The 20,679-nt window shown below is 32.7% G+C and overlaps 2 protein-coding genes and 1 pseudogene across 2 annotated transcripts; 1 reads left to right on the top strand and 2 right to left on the bottom strand.

Moving 5' to 3' along the window:
• The first annotated feature begins 347 nt into the window (after nucleotides 1-347).
• Nucleotides 348-6,831, top strand: LOC127153740 (uncharacterized). The gene is made up of 4 exons (XM_051094979.1): nucleotides 348-525; nucleotides 2,453-2,773; nucleotides 2,862-3,188; nucleotides 6,699-6,831. The coding sequence occupies exons 1-4, from the start codon at nucleotides 480-482 to the stop codon at nucleotides 6,815-6,817; spliced, it is 813 nt and encodes a 270-aa protein (XP_050950936.1). The 5' UTR covers nucleotides 348-479; the 3' UTR covers nucleotides 6,818-6,831.
• Nucleotides 6,832-9,748: 2,917 nt separating this feature from the next.
• On the bottom strand, nucleotides 9,749-12,297 carry si:dkey-20i20.2 (uncharacterized protein LOC100126809 homolog). The gene is made up of 3 exons (XM_051094993.1): nucleotides 12,220-12,297; nucleotides 10,449-10,565; nucleotides 9,749-10,171 (listed from the first exon to the last, which is right to left on the bottom strand). Exons 1-3 carry the CDS (start codon nucleotides 12,230-12,232, stop codon nucleotides 10,044-10,046), a joined length of 258 nt encoding a protein of 85 aa, XP_050950950.1. The 5' UTR covers nucleotides 12,233-12,297; the 3' UTR covers nucleotides 9,749-10,043.
• Nucleotides 12,298-13,208: 911 nt separating this feature from the next.
• On the bottom strand, nucleotides 13,209-17,317 carry LOC127153737 (gastrula zinc finger protein xLCGF3.1-like; annotated as a pseudogene).
• Between the last annotated feature and the right edge of the window lie 3,362 nt (nucleotides 17,318-20,679).

Raw genomic sequence — 20,679 nt, 5'->3', positions numbered from 1 at the left:
TCACAAACAAATTAATCGTTGGAGCCGAATATTTTATTGAATCGTTCAAAGAGATTTTCGAGCGCAGGCGTTACTGACTGGTTTGAATCAACCTAACGAATCTTTCACAAGTTATTGTTACTTTTTGCAGTATCTCTATGGATTAACTTTGCTTTTTCATCACATAGATGATGTTGGTGGTGTTGCAGCCTACATAAAGGTGTCACAACAGGAATGGGTTTTCTACAGTATTACACTGACCTGAATAGATGCAGATGTGTTAAAAAAAAAGCTGAGTCTGAGTTGTTTATGAGGGCAGCAAGCTGAGGGCCTGTGGTTTATTCTGCTTGGTACGCTGTATGCTTTAAGCACAGTGTGTGTGAGAGGTGTACTTTCTTCTCACATCCGGAAAGAAACTTCATGAGAAGAACAGTCTGCAAAACTGACTTAAAAGTCAGACTGAAAGTGTGACTTAATCTGGTAACAACTCGACTGTCAGGATGATTTTATCTCTTCTGTTTATGCTTATCTTCTTCATCTTTCCAGGTGAGTCACTGAAAAATTTAGTTAATGGGATGTTTTATCAGATGATTTTGTATTTACTGAAACAGAGCTAACAATTAATCTGTGTTATGACCTGTTCACACCAAGGACAGCAACTACAGTAGTCAACATTTGAAGTGGGTCAAAATCTTTCAACAAAGTTGTCCTAAAATCAAAACCATACCCGGTCTTGTCTGAGGACAACTTTGATGAACTTTTTATATTCACTTCAAATGTTGACTACGGTATAACGATAGCTTTTAAAATTGTTCAGAATTTAAAAGAATAGCAGCGTTCGTGCCAAAACTATCCAACTTATTTTTGCACAGTAAGAGCGAGTTCGACCATCTGTACATTTTTAATCATCTGCATCCAGCTGTTTTTATCTTTACAAAACAGCTTGTTTTGCGGCTTGATACTGCAAATTGGTGTGTCTTACCATATTATTATAATAATGCATTATCTTAATTATGAACACACTGGTTTGTAGTGCAAAGTTTTGTACTGTTTACTGCAAGTTTGTTATTCCCTTATTTTCCTATAGCCTATAGTGGCTAATGAACCAGAAGTGTCAGTCATAGGCTTTCTTTTGGTGTTGAAAAATAAGGTGGACAAGTATGGAAGCCCTTTTCCACCACGTAAGAAAAAAAATGAATGCCTTAAAAAGATGAAGAGAAAAACGACAGTCATAATTACAAGATAAAAAAAGTCAAAATTATGACTTACTAAATCAAAATGATGACTTTAAATTTATTCAATTATGAGGTAGAAAGTTATGGTTAAAATTATGACATTACAGTTTGTAATTATGAGATAAATTGAAATTATGACTTTAAAAGTCATAATTACAAGATAAAAAGTCAAAACTATGACTTACTAAGTTGAAAGTCACAATCATGAGATAAAAAGTTGAAATTATGACTTTACAATTAGTAATTACGAGATAAAAAGTTGAAATTATGACTAAAAGTGGTAATTACAAGATAATTTGAAATTATGACTTTGAAAGTCAGAATTCTGAAATAAAAAGTCGAAATTGTGACTTTACAATTGGTAATTACAAGATAAAAAATTGAAATTATGACTTACTTAAGTCGTAATTAGGAAATAAAAAGTCAAAACAGTGACTTTAAAATTTGTATTTACAGGATAAAAAGTTAATTATGACTTAAGTCATAATTACCAGATAAAAAGACTTTATATTATGACTTTAAAATGTTGAAATTAAGACTCAAGGCAAAATTGACCAGACTTTACAAACAAATATGTTTTATATTAATAAGATGTGTATTTAACTTGGTCCTCCACACTGTTTTAAGCCAAGTTAATTAATTTTAGAATGTCCTGTTTATCATTAGACCACTATCCTGTGGCCGATGTGTTTATAAAGTCATTAAGTTAATTTTGACTTTTAAACTCATAATTATGATTTAAATCATAATTTCGTCTTTATATCTCAGAATTTTGACTTTATAAGTCGTAACTTCAACTAGTGACTTATCTTGTAATTGACTTAAGTTAGAATTTCGACTTTTTATCTCATAGTTATAACTTTAAAAATTCATCATTTCAAGTTTTTATCTTGTAATTATAACTTGAGTAAGTCATAATTTCGACTTTGTAAGGCTTGAATTTTTAAGATAAGAACCATATTGTTTTAATCACTTTCAAAACGTTTTTTTTCCAGCTGATGAGCAATAAAAAAGCATTGATAGTCATTTAGAATCCAACCTGCTTGAACGAGCTGAAGCATTTAAAGCGGCACACCACAAAACTGCATAATAAGTGGAACATGCATAGGTGTGAACTCTTACTTGGTTACTGTTCTTGGTGTGAATGGGTCTTCACACGTGTTGACAGTGCATACTTAAGTGTTAAATTGCATGATCTAGTATCAGTACTCTGAAAAAGTGCTTAATATGATCTCCAGGTGTGTTTGGTGCTGCTGATGCTAATAAAATGGAGTCCATATCGGTGATGGAGGGATGTTCAGTCACTTTACACACTGATGTTACTGAAGTACAGAGAGATGACCTGATACTGTGGACATTTCAATCCAAAGACCGTCTAATCGCTGAACTCCATAAGCAGGTTGTCTATGTGTATGGTAAAAAAGAAAGTTTGAGACTGGAAGAAAAGACTGGATCTCTGACCATCATAAACATCAGACGTGAACACTCTGGACTTTATGAACTAACAGCCATCAGCCACGGGACAACCACAAACAAGAGATTCCGTGTTACTGTCAGTGGTTAGTTGCAGATTACTTTTGTATTTTTGTTTATTTTACATTAAAGATTTTGAAAAAGAAAGTAAACTTACAATGTCTGTTTCTACAGATGCTTTGGAAATAAATGTCACTCATCTGCCAGTTCCTGTCATCAGCAGAGACTCCTCACAATGTTCTTCATCATCATCATCGTCGTCATCACAGCAGAATTGTTCATTGCTGTGTTCAGTGGTGAATGTGAGTGGTGTGACTCTCTCCTGGTACAAAGGAAACAGTTTATTGTCCAGCATCAGTGTGTCTGATTTCAGCATCAGTCTCTCTCTACCTCTGGAGGTGGAATATCAGGATAAAAACATCTACAGCTGTGTGATCAACAACCCCATCAGCAACCAGACTCAACATCTGGACATCAGCAAACTCTGTCAGACATGTTCAGGTACGGAAATGTACCTGAACGCACTTTAGAAAACTTGAGGCGTTAACAACATTAGTGTCCACAAAAATGGACAGATACTATAACGATAACTATATTAGTGTCCACAACCAAGAATAACTAAAAAGATTATCTGTATTAGTGCCCACACCACTAACAGACAATTAATATAAAGGTAACTATACACTGTGTGCAGAATTATTAGGCATGTTGATATTCTGGTCATATTTTTTTTCCAAACACATTTTACCAATTCCAAACCACATCAGTCTTAATAACTACTGTTAATTTTGTGTTTAATCATTTATGTGTGATATATAATTGTCCGTGAAGGCTGGAAGTGAAAAACTCCTTATATTCAGGTGTGCAGAATTATTAGGCATGTTTTCGTTTACAGCTAAAATGAGCCAAAAAAGAGATTTAACCCAGACTGAAAAGTCCAAATTATTAAATGCCCATGAGAAGAATGCAATACTAATGCATTACAAGAATTTGCAAAGTTAAGGCTTGACCATTGGACAGTGAAATGCTTGTTGAGTCTGCATGGTCAGAAAAAACAGGTGGAGAAGAAAAGATGCATGTTAACTGCAAAAGAATTAGGAATTAAGGTGAAGAATTAGGTGTGACACCATCAGGAACCGTTTCCAGTTCTCCAGCGCCACCATTTTCCAGAACTGCAACCTACCTGGAGTCTTCAGAAGTACAATGTGTCAGGTTCTCAGAGACTTTGCTTGGTAAAAAATCCTAAAAAATGCCCCTGACTTAATAAGAATAACAAGCTGACGTCTTGTGAAATACATGAAGACAGTTTTTTTATATGCTTTAGAGACAGATAAGTTGAGAGTGACTCTTGAAGGACAAGCATCACATCCTCTTGTACCTCTGATTCAAGAATTTATCTTCTAAAATCTGGCAGTAAGTTTTGGGAGTTCATTTTAGTCCATCTCTGCAAGTCAGACTTTTCAGGATAAGAGACTAAACATGAACTCCCAAAACTTACTGCCAGATTTTAGAAGATAAATTCTTGAATCAGAGGTACAAGAGGATGTGATGCTTGTCCTTCAAGAGTCACTCTCAACTTATCTGTCTCTAAAGCATATAAAAAAACTGTCTTGAATTGGTAAAATGTGTTTGGAAAAAAAATATGACCAGAATATCAACATGCCTAATAATTCTGCACACAGTGTATTAACGTTCACAACAGTGGACAATAACTATAACAATAAATATATCAGCGTTCACAATAGACAGTTACTATAACGAAGTTATCAAGTATATTAGCATCCACAACAGTGGACAGTAATTATAATGATGGCTATAATAGAGTCTACAACAATGAACAGTTACTATAACAATAACTATATTAGCTTCCACACCATCAGACAATAACTATAGCGATAACTATATTAGCATCTAAAAAAATGGACAGTTACTGAAACGATAACTATATTAGCATCCACAAAAACATACAATTACTGTAACAAAAACTATATTAGCATCCACAACAATGGACAATTACTGTAACGATAACTATATTAGTGTCCACAACCAAGAATAACTAAAAAGATTAACTGCATTAGTGTCCACACCACTGAGAGACAATTAATATAAAGATAACTATATTAATGTGCACAACAGTGGACAATAACTATAACGATAAATATATTAGCGTTCACAATACACAGTTACTATAACGATAACAAGATTAGCATCCACAGCAACAGACAATTACTGTAACTATAACTATATTAGCATCCACAACAATGGACAATTACTATAACAATGACTATATTAGCATCCACAATAACAGTAATTATAATGATAACGAGATTAGCTTCCACAACAACGGCCAATTACAATAACGATAACTATATTAGCATCCAAAATACCAGACACTTATTATAATGTTAACTAGATTAGTGTCCACAACAATGGACAATTACTGTAACGATAAATATATAAGCGTCCACAACAACAGACAATTACTATAACAATAACTATATTAGCATCCACAATAACAGACAGTTATTGTAATGATAACTAGATTAGCATCCACAACAATGGACAATTACTATAACAATAACTATATTAGTGTCCACAGCAATGGACAATTACTGTAATGATAAGTATATAAGCGTCCACAACAACAGACAATTACTGTAACGATAACTATATTAGTGTCTACAACAAAGTACAATTACTGTGACGAGAACTATATTAGCATCTACAACAATGGACAATTACTGTAATGAAAACTATATTAGCGCCCACAACAATGGACAGTTACTGTAACGATAACTATGTTAGCGTCCACAACAACAGACAGTTATATCAATAACTAGATTAGTGTCCACAACAATGGACAATAATTATAACGATAGCTATATTAGCATTTACAACCATGGACAATAATAAGAATGATTTTAACATCCACTACAGCAGACAATAACTATAACAATAACAATATTAGCATCCACAACAATGGATCATTACTATAACAACAACTATGGAAAGTTACTATAATGATAACTATATTAGCGTCCACAACAACAGACAATTATTATAACGATTATAAAACTATATTAGCATCCATACTAATGGACAATAACCATAACAATAACTAATTTGCTTAATGCAAGTTACTGTTAATGTTTTTTCTAAGGACGCTCTTAGTTTTTTCATTTGCTGCTTTAAATGCTCAAGCTCCAAGTCAGATAGATTTTGATTGACTGGATTTTGATTTGAATATATTTTTTTTAATCATTCATTAGCTGCAAAGAAAATCACTCTAAAGGTGATTTTCCAACAATATTAGTTTTTGTTAGTATAGTTTAGTTTTAAAATCTTTACGGTTATACACTACCGTTAATACACTAAGTTTGGGGTCAGTAAGACTTGTAATAGTCTTTAAAGAAGTCTCTTATGCTCATCAAGGCTGCATTTATTTGATTAAAAATATAGAAAAAAAACAGTAATATTGCAAAATGTTTTTACAATATAAAATAATGTTTTTTATTTTAACATACTTTAAAATAGAATTTATTCCTGTGATGAAAAGCTGAATTTTTATCAGTTGTTACTCCAGTCTTAAGTGTCACATGATCCTTCAGAAATCATTCTAATATGTGGATTTATTATTAGAATGATAAATGTTGGATAATATCAACAGTTGTGCTGCCAAATATTTTTTGGAACCTGTGTTTTTTTTTTTTTTTTTTTTTTTTTTTCAGGATTCTTTCATGAATAACAAGTTCAAAAAGTACAGTGTTTATTCAAAATATAAATATTTTATAACAATGTAAATTATTTATTATTAACTTTCAATAAACTTTTAATTATTAACTTAATACATCCTTGGTGAATAAAAGTATTAATTTCTTAAAAAAAAAAAAAAAAAAAAAAAAAAAAAAAAGAAACAATAAAAATGTACTGACCCCAAACTTTTGAACGGTAGTGTAGTTATGGTAAAAACATACCTTGATGTTTTAGTGTTCCTCTGTTTTCCTTCCTCAGACTCAGCCCTATGTTGCGGTTCTACTGAAGCTGTGATCAGATTGGTCATCTCTGCTCTGGTGGGCGTGGCTACTGTTGCTGCAGTGATATATGACATCAGATCTTTAAGAGTTCAATAAGACATGAATACAAGAACACCATGGCAGCATTCCACTTCAGTTTTTTATGCCACTGTCATTGCAATATGTCATTGATTTCATTGGATATGGATAGTGTGTGGAATCTATCCATATAAACTCATCCACGTCATGAAGTGAAATCTTCCCAGAGGGAATGTGTGTGTGTATCAGAGATGCTCACAAGTCTCTGAGCTAGAGTCCAAGTCAAGTCTCAAGTCTCTGAGCTAGAGTCCAAGTCAAGTCTCAAGTCTTTGAGCTAGCGTCCAAGTCAAGTCTCAAGTCTCTTTATTATATTAAGTCTCTGGTTATAATAAGTGTTGCATCACGTACAGCGACCCATCCAACACTGCATAGCTATATATAAGGAATTCAAAGCATGTAATATGTTATAATGACTCCTTTATCTATTAGCATACAGTATCAGCTTTGATTTTGGTATATAATCAGTGTGAACAGGCTATTGCAACATGACAAAAACACCAAGAATGCTTTACTTTTAAGTTAATGTTAAATGATTTAAATAACTGCCAGCATGTGGCGGCAAGAGAATGATTTAATTACTGAATCATATCATTCATTTGATTCGTTCGAATTGCTGCTTCATTTAGGAATAAAGAGTGACTGTCTTTATGAATGGGAAATTGAATCATTTCACTAGATTCGTTTTAAAAACGAGTTCATTCATAAACGAAACACCGCTGTGTTTGAATGGAGATGCGCAGCGGCTCAGTTGTGACTTGTTTCAGACTACTTTTGACGACGAAATAGAGCAAAATCAGGCAATAGTGTTATAGTCAAACAATGTAAGTCACTTAATAATAACATCTTGTTTATTTAACTGCTGTATTAAATCAGTATCTCATTTACAAACTCCCTTAAAATTAGTAAAAGCTTAGTTCGCGATATCACAAAGCTCTATTATAACGACGCTGTCTATACTGTCACTAATCAGTCTCTTATTTACACTCTCTCTATGTAACACTCTACACACACTCTACACTTTATGAAAGAATTCGTAAAATGTATGTGATACATTACTGAACGTTGCAAAAACACGTAGAAACCTTTAAATCTCCCCTGAGCGCAAACACAAATATGCTGATCGGGTCAGTCGCACATGATGCTCGTTTTTTGTTCGTTGTCCCCTCATGTGTGGCGGCCGCGCCTAAAATAAAAAAATAAATAAATGTGTGGCCGCGCCGCGCGCAGCAGATACACGTCACGTGTTACATGGACAGGTTATAGGTAACGGAGGGAGGGGAATAACAGCAAGCTCATCAGTTGTTTCCTAAAAATAAACATTGTTCGCGAGTCCCGCAGCTCGAGTCCGAGTCGAGTCTGAAGTCTTTCGAGGACGAGTCTCAAGTCGAGTCTGAAGTCACTGTGTGTGCGACTTAAGTCGCACTCGAGTCCGAGTCTCAAACTCGAGTCCCCATCACTGGTGTGTATATATATATATAACCTCAGATCTTAAGATCAGTGATTTTAAATGACTGTCAAATCTGTGTATCATTGTGGCTGCGAGTCCAAGAAACAAAAAATCCCAGAATTATAAACTATTTAAATAAATAATATATTGACGTGAATTTATTGAAAAAAATTATGACTAGACGGAATTGATTGATCTTCATTTTCTTAAACAAGCTCTCACTACTGAATCATTCAAAGGGCAAGTGTGTTGAAATGAACTGTGTAAATAAATCTTTTCTGCCCCCTTGTGGTCTATGTGGTCTATATGTGTCTGTCAATCATTTGGGCTGAATTTTCAGTTTACTCCATTGAATTAATTTACTTATACACATTTTGTTTTCCAAGGTTAAGCATTAATGCTAGGTCTAAAAATGTGTCATTTTATAAATGCAGTTTGTTTTTTGATTTGTTCATTGGTCTCAATGTTAAAACATTTGTGAGGAAAAGTACTTAAGAGGTCCGGACTAGGAAGATCCTGTTTAAAGTTGCCCATATATGATTTTACTTCGTTGATTTGTCCGTTTTAATTTTTTAAAATAAAAGTATACTTAAACATATTTTGTCCAATCATTCATATATTTTGTTAAATGCTGTTGACGCCACATTATATTGAATATTTATTTAGAATAAACAGATCTTTTACAACGAATATTTAACACATCAGCCAGAAATTACGCTTACATAAATTGCTAATTTTGTGAATGGAGGAGATTTTTGAATGGGCGCCCAAGACGTAATTTCTCATTCGCGGGAAAACCCGTTAAACCGAACACAGAGCGTCTCACAGGAGGACGTAGCTTCTGAGGTAAAATAATTAACGAACAGCAAATACTATTACTTTACAAAAACGCAAGACAATAGGATTAGTCGTTATAACATTTAGGTGTAGATAATTTTATATTTTTTGGACATCGATCTCTCACTAATACGTATTTTTAGTAAGCGAAATATGTGCGTAAAAACATTGACTATGACAAGATGAACATGTAAGTGACTACAACGTTAAAATATCTTAAAGAAAATCCTTTTTGTAGCAAACGACTGCTTTTTCTGTTACACATATCTAGAATCATGTTAGTGCGTTTTTTTCTTTTGACAAAGTACTAATTTACTTCTCCATAGCTTTGAAAAATAGTTACGAGTACTAATTTACATACAAAGAAACTTTAAAAAAGCAAAGGCTTATTAGAGTGTTGCGTAACTATAGCACAATAAAACAAACAAAAAAAATTACAACTATAAATTAACCATGGTTTTGGTACACTAAACATAGTTTAACCATGGTATATTCAGTAAAACTGTGGTTATAAAAATAGTAACCAATACACCAAAAAGCATGGTTATGACACTTTTACTAAAGTATAACCTTGGTTAATTTTTTTGTAAGGAAAATTTACAAGTTAATTACAGGATTTTTCTTCTTTTTCCAATTCTCCTAGATTCATGTAGTATAATCAGTAACACACTATAGCATTAAATATGGACAAAGTTGTTAATAAAATAACTTTCTTCAAAGTATATCCTGCATCTTCATTTGCTAAATACATCAAGAATAACTAGATGTGTAAGCAAACAAACACCCGTTATAAATACAGCAATTGCTACAGATTTGTGAAATAGGATATAAAAACTTATATCCAGTGTTCCCACACTGATCAAATGTGAACGGTTTCTCTCCAGTGTGGATCCTTATGTGAATCTCTAGACTATATTTGCTTGTCGAACTCTTTACAAATTAAGTGCAGGTGAACATTTCTTATCTCTTCTTTTCTGTAAATCTTGTTTTAGTTTGAGAGGGACTCACAGGTTTTTCTCCAGTTTTGACGTGATGTTTCTCCTCCTCTTCATTCAGTTCTTCATTCTCCTCGTTTTCTTCAATCATCTCTGAAATTAAAGTAAAAAAATGTTTTGTTTACAGTAATCCTTAAAAAAAAAAAAAACCCTGAGAAATGTGAAAAGGACATAAAATTAAACCCTGATGAAACTGTGGAAAGTAGGCAATTGCTATATATTTTTTTTCCCCAACTATGCAATTATCTTACAGAAATTAATTTTGTATTAAAAATCACCCACTTTATTAAGTGTCCTCATCATTTGCTGATTCGACTATATTATTGCACAGATCTATATAGCTTGAAGCTAATCATGAATAAACACCAACCTGTTTGTTCTTCAGTGCGTTTCATTTTGCAGGGTTCTGGATCTCTCATGTTCTTACTGTCCTTCAATAAACTGTCTCTGCAGATTTCACTTCTTCTTGATGCTTCAGGAAGATCTGCTAAAATAAAAAATAAATCAGTTACTGAGTTTGTGTTTTTTAAATCTTCTAATATACAGCTTCACCTCCAACTTCTATCCTTGACGACAGCGTAAGTTTTGTCTCTTAGCTTCAGCACAAAGATCTCTGCACATCAATGTAAAACACTTATTTAGTAACACTGAACTCAAAGAGCGCTTAGCCTAGAGATGGTGAGTCTAGGTGTTTAAATGTGTAAATGACCACATATGTATTTCCTCACATGTAGAAATGACACGCTAATGATATTGTCTGTTGTATTTTCCTGTCAAAATGAGTTCATTTCGAATTATTCAGCCTTTAAGAACTTCAAAAAGATTGGAATTACGCACAGTGTGAATAAAAACAACAAAAATCACAGCATACTGGCACGCCAAGCAAAGGACTCAGTCTGACCAATGGATAGAGAACTTTTATAACTATTCATAATACAACTTATTTAAACTTGTTATTTAAGTCAACTAAAGATTTTTCTGATCAACCATTCAGGTCATTTTTGCAGTGATTATTTGACTAATCGCACACTTATGTTATTATACCATATAATAAGATAAATCACTCTGCTCTGTTTGCTGATCCACTTTTGTGGCTTGAATAAAGATTAATCTATAGCCTATAGGTTATGCATATACAATTTATAGTTCATCTAAAGATTGTTTTAAAGTGCTATTTTTTTCTTTGCCTTTTTTCCTCTATCACATATTTTAGTAAGGCCTGAGTCTCAAGATTCCACGTTTGGTAGTTATTTTGTGATAGAAAAAAAAAAATCAGTGGAGTTTTGATGGCACCCGTTGGCTGTTTGTATTATAATGTCCTAAATAAAATCTCACAGGAACCTGATTTTTTTTTTTATATCAACTTCAAATTTGGAACATGACTTCTTTAGACATAAGGCTTTTATTTTATAGCAATTTTGGATTCAAAAATATTTGGTAATGTATGTATTTTATACAAATACAAAAAACAAAATGGATATAGTGCATTTTCTTTACAGTAAATTTAAATTTCCTTTTGATACTCAATATTTTAAAATAACTTAAAAAGGAGTTAAATTAAAAAGTTTTCTTTTCAGAACCTATTAAATGTTAAACAGCTATAATTAATTTGTATCAACACTGGCGAACATTAATAGGCTACTTAGTAAAAAGACGCCATCAAACACATTTATAATAGCGAAATATTCGATTTTTTTAATAACTGACAACAGTTCCTTAAAAAAGAAAGTTCCAAAGTTTTACTATTCCCAATTTCTGCATTACAAATTATTCTGTTAATATTTATGTATAGATTTAAAATGACCCTGATAATACAGGCTCAATATTGAGTATCTGCAACGTTAGAAATAAAATCGCTGCAACGCTTGATATGGACTCGCATCCATTCTCTTCAAAGATCACGTGACATTCAGAAACAGATACAGAAACAATCCAAACATCAAAATCGCTCGGGTCTTAACGTTTTTTCCTCACATGCTGGTCATGTGCTGTATTCAGCGTTTATTCAAACCAGCAAACACACAAATAGCGCGGTAACCGATGAAAACAACACAGAAACTACCTCGTATAATATTGCCTAAACAAACCGCATATTTTTCAGTTCTGTAAATACGTGAAATGTTGTGAACAGCTCAACTCACCTTGATGCCTCATCAATCAGCAACTTTAACGACGGCGTTCGTGCACGAAAGTTCCTGATTTCGGACAGATTTTTTTTTTTTTTTGGTAGTAAATGTTCTTTTAAAATGTTCGCTTTCAAAAAATCCTAATATCAAAAATCAGACTTCATTTGTTGAGTGCAAATGTGCAAGATACATTCACCTGCAGCCTCGCAGCGTCAAACGTCTCAGGCCGGAAGTGAGGTAAACCAGGATCTAGTCTCATTTATGCTATATTTATTTATATAGCATAGTTTATTTTATTTGAGAACAACTACAACCCCATTATTTTATAAAGTTTAGTTTTGAAATGTAAGTCAATAACAATAGGCTAAAGCCAGAGCCAATGGGGAAGGTCTTTGCGAGACGAGACCCCGCCCCATCTTGGAGTTCCCGCACCATTTTGGAGATCTCCGGTCTGCAGTTTTATATACTTGGTAGAGTCACACCACCAGCAGTTTTCTTTTGTTAGATGCAAGGATTTTGATAGGATTTACATGCAAAACATTTAATAACATACTAAAAATACATAATATGAATTAAAAATAACGAAAATTATTTAAAACCTAAACAAGTACAATTGTAGATATAGAAAAATGAACAGCAAAAAATGATCAACATTTGAAGTTGTTAATATTATATATATATCATCATATCATCATATGTAGGCTAGTTCTTATCATGCTAATGTATGTTCAAGTATTAGTTTTTCTGAAAGATTCGGCTTCAGTTAGTTATTTTATGCTTTAAAAAAGGCAACTGACAAGTAAATACGGACCGTCATGTGTTAACTGTTGATTTACACAGACAAAATGGCTTGATGATTTATTCATCAAATGATTTGTTCGTAATGCAAGAATTAGCAGACAATAAAAATAGATGAAAAAATCTGCTGATACAATTATTAATGCATCTAATTCCTTTTAAAGCAAATGTTAAAATGGAGAAAGTAACAACCAATGGGACATATTTCTCTTTTTATTGACTTACAAGTATTGTATAATATGAAAGAAATGCAATTACCCATACTATCTGTTTATTTTAGTTACTTTTACACATTGCATTGCTTACAACTTGCTTTTTCCTGCTGTTATTGCTGATTAGGACAGATTTATACAGAAGAGATTTTGTTGCTCAATTCATTATTGTGTCACGTTTGGTGAGGATGTGGCATCTAAGATGATCTGCTTATTGTGATTGATACAGTTTCTCTCTAGTGTGGATCCTCTCATGTGATTTCAGGGTTCCTAACTGAGTGAATCTCTTGTCACAGTGTGAACACTTGTATGGTTTCTCTCCAGTGTGGATCCTCTGATGCCGTTTCAAATCGTCTGCCATAATAAAAGTCTTCTCACACTAACAGCACATATGATTTCTTACTCCAGCATGTTTCTTCTGATGAGTTTTTAACAATTTCAGCACTGAAAACTTCTTTCCACATGAAGAACATGAATGTGGTTTCTCTTTTGTATGAACGGTCAGGTGATTCTTCAGCTTTAAAGCAAAAGAAAATTTTTTTCCACACTCATCACATTTGTACGGTTTCTCTCCAGTGTGGATCATCTCATGTGTTTTCAGATGTCCTAATTGAGTGAATCGCTTGTCGCAGTGTGAACATGTGTAAGGTTTCTCTCCAGTGTGGATCATCTGGTGCCGTTTCAGTTGTTGAGCTGTAGTAAAAGTCTTCTCACACTCAAAGCACATATGATCTCTCACAGCAGTGTGTATCTTCTGATGAACTTTTAACCGTTTCAGTAGTGAAAAGCTCTTTCCACATACAGCACATAAATGTGGTTTCTCTTTTGTATGAACTTTCAAGTGATTGTTAAGGCTTAAAGCCCACAAAAATGTTTTTTCACATTGATCACATTTGTACAATTTCTCTCCAGTGTGGGTGTTTATGTGTCTCTTAAGGTGTACTAATTCTGTGAAACTCTTCCCGCACTGATCACAAGTGAACGGTTTCTCTCCAGTGTGGATTCTCATGTGCCTCTTAAGACTCTGTTTGCTTGTCAAACTCTTTCCACACTGAGTGCAGGTGAAAAATTCCTTGGCTCTTCTTTTCTTTAAATCTTTCTGTTTGCTTTGAGAGTGACTCACCGGTTTTTCTCCATATTTGACATGATGTTTCTCCCCTTCTTCATTCAGTTTTTCATGCTCCTTGTCTTCTTTAGTCAGCTCTGAAATTTAAGTAAAAAATGTTTCAGTTGCAGTAAATTGTAAAAAAAACAAAAAAAAAAACAAAAAAACAACAGAAACAGAAAAGAAAGAATCAAAAGTAAACCCTGATGAAACAGTGGAATGTAGGCAATTGCTTTATCTTTATATATATATATATATATATATATATATATATATATATATATATATCAGGGTTGGGGCCATTCATGAATTGAATTGAGAATGAATGGTAAATTCCAATTCACTTCCTGGAACGGAATTGGAATTGCATGCAGCTGACAGGAAATGGAATTGGAATTGAATTGGAATGTCAGGAAACAGAACTGAAATCAAATAAATTCCACTAAATTCCACTTGAGATATTTAGGCCTGAGAGATGCAATCTTAGCGATGCCAAATTTCAGGAAATGATGATAATTCGATGCAATAAAAAGTGAATGAAATACATGAATGAACATGACTCATTTTTTTTGTGAGCTGAGACATATATTATTGTGGTAATCATATATTGAATGTATAGTACATCCAGAAACTTATCACCACTGTCATTCAATTATTAATTCATAATGTACAGTTCTCATTTTTATTTACTTGCATTTGATCAACTCTATTTTATACATTACTTGGTGTTTGTAAAGCATCATAAATAAAGTTAAAATGTATGTCTCTAAATGCAATCACAAATAAATGCTCAGAAACAGCAATAAACGGAATTCAGTGGAATTTCCCTGAATTGAATTCCACTTCCTGTAATTCCAATTAAATTCCAACTCTGTTTCCTGTAATTGTTGTTGAATTCCAATTCCAATTCCATTTCCTTCTTTGAATTGGAATTGAGTTCATTCCTGAATTGACCCCAACCCTGATATATATATATATATATATATAAAATATAATATATGTAGGAGCCAAAATGTTCAATGATGGTTATGTTTTACTCTCATTTTGACCACTGAGTGGCGCTGTGAGATTTACAGTTATTGAACTATATAGGTAGCCCTTCCTACTGTGGTAGGTAGGCGTTTTGACCTGGAAGGGCAAAAGGTTTTTGACCGCAACAGCGTGAAGCTGATAGGATTGTGAAACTTTCCTTGAATGTAAGCCTTTGTTTTGGACATTTTGCACTTTGGTGATTTGTGGAGCCAATAAATGTCTACAATGATGCAATGGAAGAATTGTCTGATCGTTCCTTATGGACAAATTCAATGAGGAAGTAACGTAACACCACAGTAAGAAAGCGCGTCAACCTAATTTATCCGGGATCAACCGACTCAGTAGCTTCAAGTATTAGATTTAGCTCCTACTATATATATTATATATATATATATATATATATATATATATATATATATATATATATATATGAATTTTTTATGACCTTACGTGTCCCTGAAACATTCCAAATACACAACTGTCTAACAAAATTGTTTTTTTTTTTTTAATTCCCAGTTATAAAAATTGTCCTTATTATTTGCTGCTTCAGCTATATTATTGTACAGCTTTTAACATTTTTCTAACTGCAAAAAAAATTAAAAGTGCTGGAAGCGTTATATTCTTATTGTTCTTCAGCCTCATTGATGAAGGATCAAGAATAAACACCAACCTGTTTGTTCTTCAGTGTGTTTCATTCTGCAGGGTTCTGGATCTCTCATGTTCTCACTGTCCTTCAATAAACTCTGTCTCTGCAGATCTCACTTCTTCCTGATGTTTTGATGCTCGTCTTCACTTGTACACTGATTGGAATATTCCAGCATTTATTGCTGAACTGCAGTGGGAGGAGCTTCACTGAAGGTGTGATTGTTGTGGGAGGAGCTTCACTGAAAGAGGAGCAGTTCTGCCATTGTTAAAGATAAATCAGTTACTGGGTTTAACATTTTAAACTAATTTACAACTATTTCTCTATTTTATGTTCACCTATCTATGCATCTTGTAAAGTGTTTTTACCAATTCACAAGTTGTATCATTCACATATTTAAATTCCTACATGTATCTTATCTTTCACTAGTATATAGGCAAAGAAACATAGAAAATGGGGAAAACCCTACATATTTAAAATACAGCAAATATAAACAATGTAGGAATAAAAAATGAAAGAAAAAACACAGAAATATATTTTTTCCAATTTTGATACTTACCTACATCTTGTAATGTCACAACAGCTGACTGTGTCGTTTGCTTAAGTCTTTTGACACCAATAAAATGAGCTTAATGTGGCAATTAACAGATCTGAAGTCACCAACATAATGAATGAGGTGAAAACAGGATCTATTGACATGAAATAAAAGAGGATTTTCAGCAGCTCTGATAATTTTGATGAGCCTCAGACTATTAACACTCATTAAACAAGCCATTCAGGATCAGCAGCAGATCACCTCACATTTTATACAAGTATTTGTGGATAGAAACTGATGATTTGCATAAAGATATTTGCTAAAAGACTAAAACCACTCTATTAAAACATAATATGACTGTCTCATAAAATAATACAGAATATATATCAATAATATAAAGGTAGACACTAATGGCATCACTTACATAAAAAAAAAAAATTGCATATTGATCTAAAAATAGTTTGAATTGCTAATAACCGCATTCATAGCAATACAGTAACTGGATCACTAACACATTTTTTGGTATGTCCAGAAACTGATAAACTATAAAACCTTTAAAAATAAAGAGCATTCAGTACCAGCAACATTATCACTCCAAACATCTATACAATCATACAAAGGAACACAAGTTCGCTCAGATCGTAACATTTTCCCTCACATGCTCGTTGCCTGCTGTAATAAATGTTTTAGTCAGTAGACGCAGAAAGAAAACAATTCAGAAATTACCTCTCGGAATGTTGTTTAAATAAACGGTTAACTGTGTTTTACAATCATGTAAACACGTGAACAAACGCGAACTACTCACCTCAGGAGACTCCATGCTGAATGTTGTGAGCGCGCGCGAGTGATGACGTCATTGCCGCGAGGCGAAATCAACGGTAAATGAAGAAATTCAGAAGTGGTATTTCTTCCAGTCGATCTTTTTGTGATAATTCTTAAAAATGTTGTTTATGTTTTTTTTATGGAACTGTCCATTTACAAACACGTTTTGGAGAGATGTTTTAAATTAGGTTAGTTGCACACGCAGAAAAAAAACAATTGAGAAATTAACGGTAGATCATCAAAAAGCACCAAATTCAAATTTAAATGACAAAACATCTAGAAAACAACACGTCAAAGAAAAATAAGGGTGAAAGTTACTGATGTAGACAGAAAGCCGATCAGTCTCAGCCAGATGTGGTGTGAAATCGTTTATTAGGCACTTAAAAGTCCAAAATCCAAACATACTACTTCATGGCTTTCAGATATAGCTAAACTTATATATAAAAATCCTGATGTAGATACATTCAGCAGACAATAGAATTTGTAAAAAAAAAATTAAATAAAATAATAATAATAAAATTGCCACGTAAAAGTGAAAACTAACTTGACTGATCTCTCCTTACTGACTATTCAGGTAAATACTGAAAATTAGGAAGGCAGTACAATATTTGCTGAACCTCAAATATTTAGTTTTCATAATCATTAGATACCAAACTCAAAATTAAAAATAAAATTTGATTGATCACACAGCCCTAAAGCTTGAGAAAGAGAGAGATCTGTCTTCTGGACTGCGAATAGCAAAAACACATCATAGATTCTATTGATATTGTATAGAAATGGTTGGCAAGACACAATTGACAAGATACTGTTTATGTAACAATATTAAATGGTCATTTAATTAAATTAGGTGTATTTTCTTAATTTCTCCAGCACCCAAACAGATTCTACCAGGTTCTGATACCCATCCCTACTTACAAGTGAAGCAAAAGAGGATCAGTTGCAAAGCTACAGTATATCTTGCATCTGAATTTTCTAAATACATCATAAATGGAAGAATAACTACTTGATTTAAAAACAATAAGAAAAACAAGATAAAAAAAAGATGTCATTTAAAAAGTGTTACAGCTTCTTCTTCAGTTTCCAGAACACACAAACAACACAAAACAACAACAAAAAAACAAAACTTTATTCTCATTCATAAAAAGAGTTAACATACTACATGTGATGAATGAAACTCATAAGAGAACACAATTATATAATTAGGATCATGCAGCAAAATGATATACAAGAATAAAGCTTTTAGATATTGTTCTTTGAGGAGGAACTCCATCTTTGAGTTGATCTGAATCTCACAGTTGAATCTGTACGGTTGCTATCCAGTGTGGATCTTCTGGTGCCATTTCAGAAACAAAGCTGTAATAAAAGTCTTCTCACATGTATCTTCTGATGTACTTTTAGACTTTGCAGATGTGAAAAACTCTTTTCACACAATGAACATGAATGTAGTTTTTCCTTGAATTAACTTTCAGGTGATTCTTCAGGCGTGAAGCCCACAAAAATGTTACAGGTGAAACTGCTGGTCTTGAAGATGAACTTTATTCACTGGGACTTTAGATGATGTTGCTTTGTTAGGACAGATTTATACAGAAGAGATTTTATTTTTTATGCATTGTTGTGTCATGTGAGGACATGGTGTCACACCTGAAAGTGCTGGATCTGAAGATGATCTACTGACTGTTAATTTTTTTTTGTATGTGTGTGTAGATTTGACAATCGACTGAAACTCTTCCTGCATGCAGTGCAGTGATACAGTTTCTTTCCAGTGTGGACCCTCTCATGTGTTTTCAGGATTCCTGACCGACTGAATCTTATGTTGAAACTTTCCTGGAGTGAGGTACATTATTCTTCTAATATTACTTCATAATAATTAATAAACAATTTTATAAAACATTATAAACACAAATCCCATATTTCTGTAGCAAGAAATATTAAATGTTTGATTATCTGCACAGTTAATCAAAGATGAGCAGTTCTGCCATTATTAAAGATAAATCAGTTTCTAGGTTTAAGATTTTAAACTAATTTACAGCTATTTCTGTATTTTATGTTCACCTATCTATGCATCTTGTAAAGTGTTTTATACCAATTCACAAGTTGTATCATTCACATATTTAAATTCCTACATGTATCTTATCTTTCATTAATGCATAGGCAAAGAAATATAGAAAATGGGGAAAACCCCACATATTTAAAATACAGCAAATATAAACAATGTAGGAATAAAACATGAAAGAAAAAAACAGAAATATAATTTTACCAATTTTGATACTTACCTACGTCTTGTAATGTCACAATAGCTGGCTGTGTCGTTTGCTCAAGTCTGTTGACACCAATAAAAATGAGCTTAATGTGGCAATTTAAAGACCTGAAGTCATCAGCATAATGAATGAGGTGAAAACAGGATTTATTGACATTAAATAAAAGAGGATTTTCAGCAGCTCTATTAATATTGATGGGCCTCAATAAACAAGCCATTCAGGATCAGCAGCAGATCATTTCACTTTTTATACAAGTATTTGTGGGTAGAAACCGATGATTTGCATAAAGATATTTGCTAAAAGACTAAAACCACTCTATTAAAACATAATATGACTATCTCATAAAATAATACAGGATATATATATATATATATATATATAATAATATAAAGACAGACACTAATGACATCACTTACATAAACCAAAACATTTGCATATTGATCTAAAAATAGTTTGAATTGCTAATAACTGCATTCATAGCAATACAGTAACTGGATCACTAACACATCTTTTTGGTATGTCCAGAAACTGACAAACTATAAAACCTTTAAAACATAAAGAGCATTCAGTACCAGCAACATTATCACTCCAAACATCTAAACAATCATACAAACGAACATATAGAAATCTCACAGGAACCTCAATTTTTTTTTTTTTTTAATATATCAACTTCAACTTTGTAACATAACTTCTTTAAACATAAGACTTTAATTTTATAGCAATTTTGGATTCAAACATATTTGGTAAAATATGTATTTTATATAAATACAAAAAATGGATATAGTGCATTTTCTTTACAGTAAATGTAAATTTCCTTTTGATATTTTAAAATAACTTAAAAGCGGTTAAATTAAAAAGTTATCTTTTCAGAGCCTATTAAATGTTAAACGGCTATAATTAATGGGTAAAATGCATTTAACAGAGCCATCAGTAGCAGTATTGTATCAACACTGGCGAACATGTATGTTCAAGTGTTTGTTTTTCTAAAAGATTTGGCTTCAGTTTTAAAAAAAAAAGGAAACTGACAAGTAAATACGGACCGTCATGTGTTAACTGTTGATTTACATCGA

Source organism: Labeo rohita, chromosome 22, assembly GCF_022985175.1.
Source record: "Labeo rohita strain BAU-BD-2019 chromosome 22, IGBB_LRoh.1.0, whole genome shotgun sequence".
NCBI classification, from domain to species: Eukaryota; Metazoa; Chordata; class Actinopteri; order Cypriniformes; family Cyprinidae; genus Labeo; species Labeo rohita.
The sequence above is the reverse complement of the archived record's forward strand: the minus strand, read 5'-3'. Positions and strand labels throughout refer to the sequence as shown.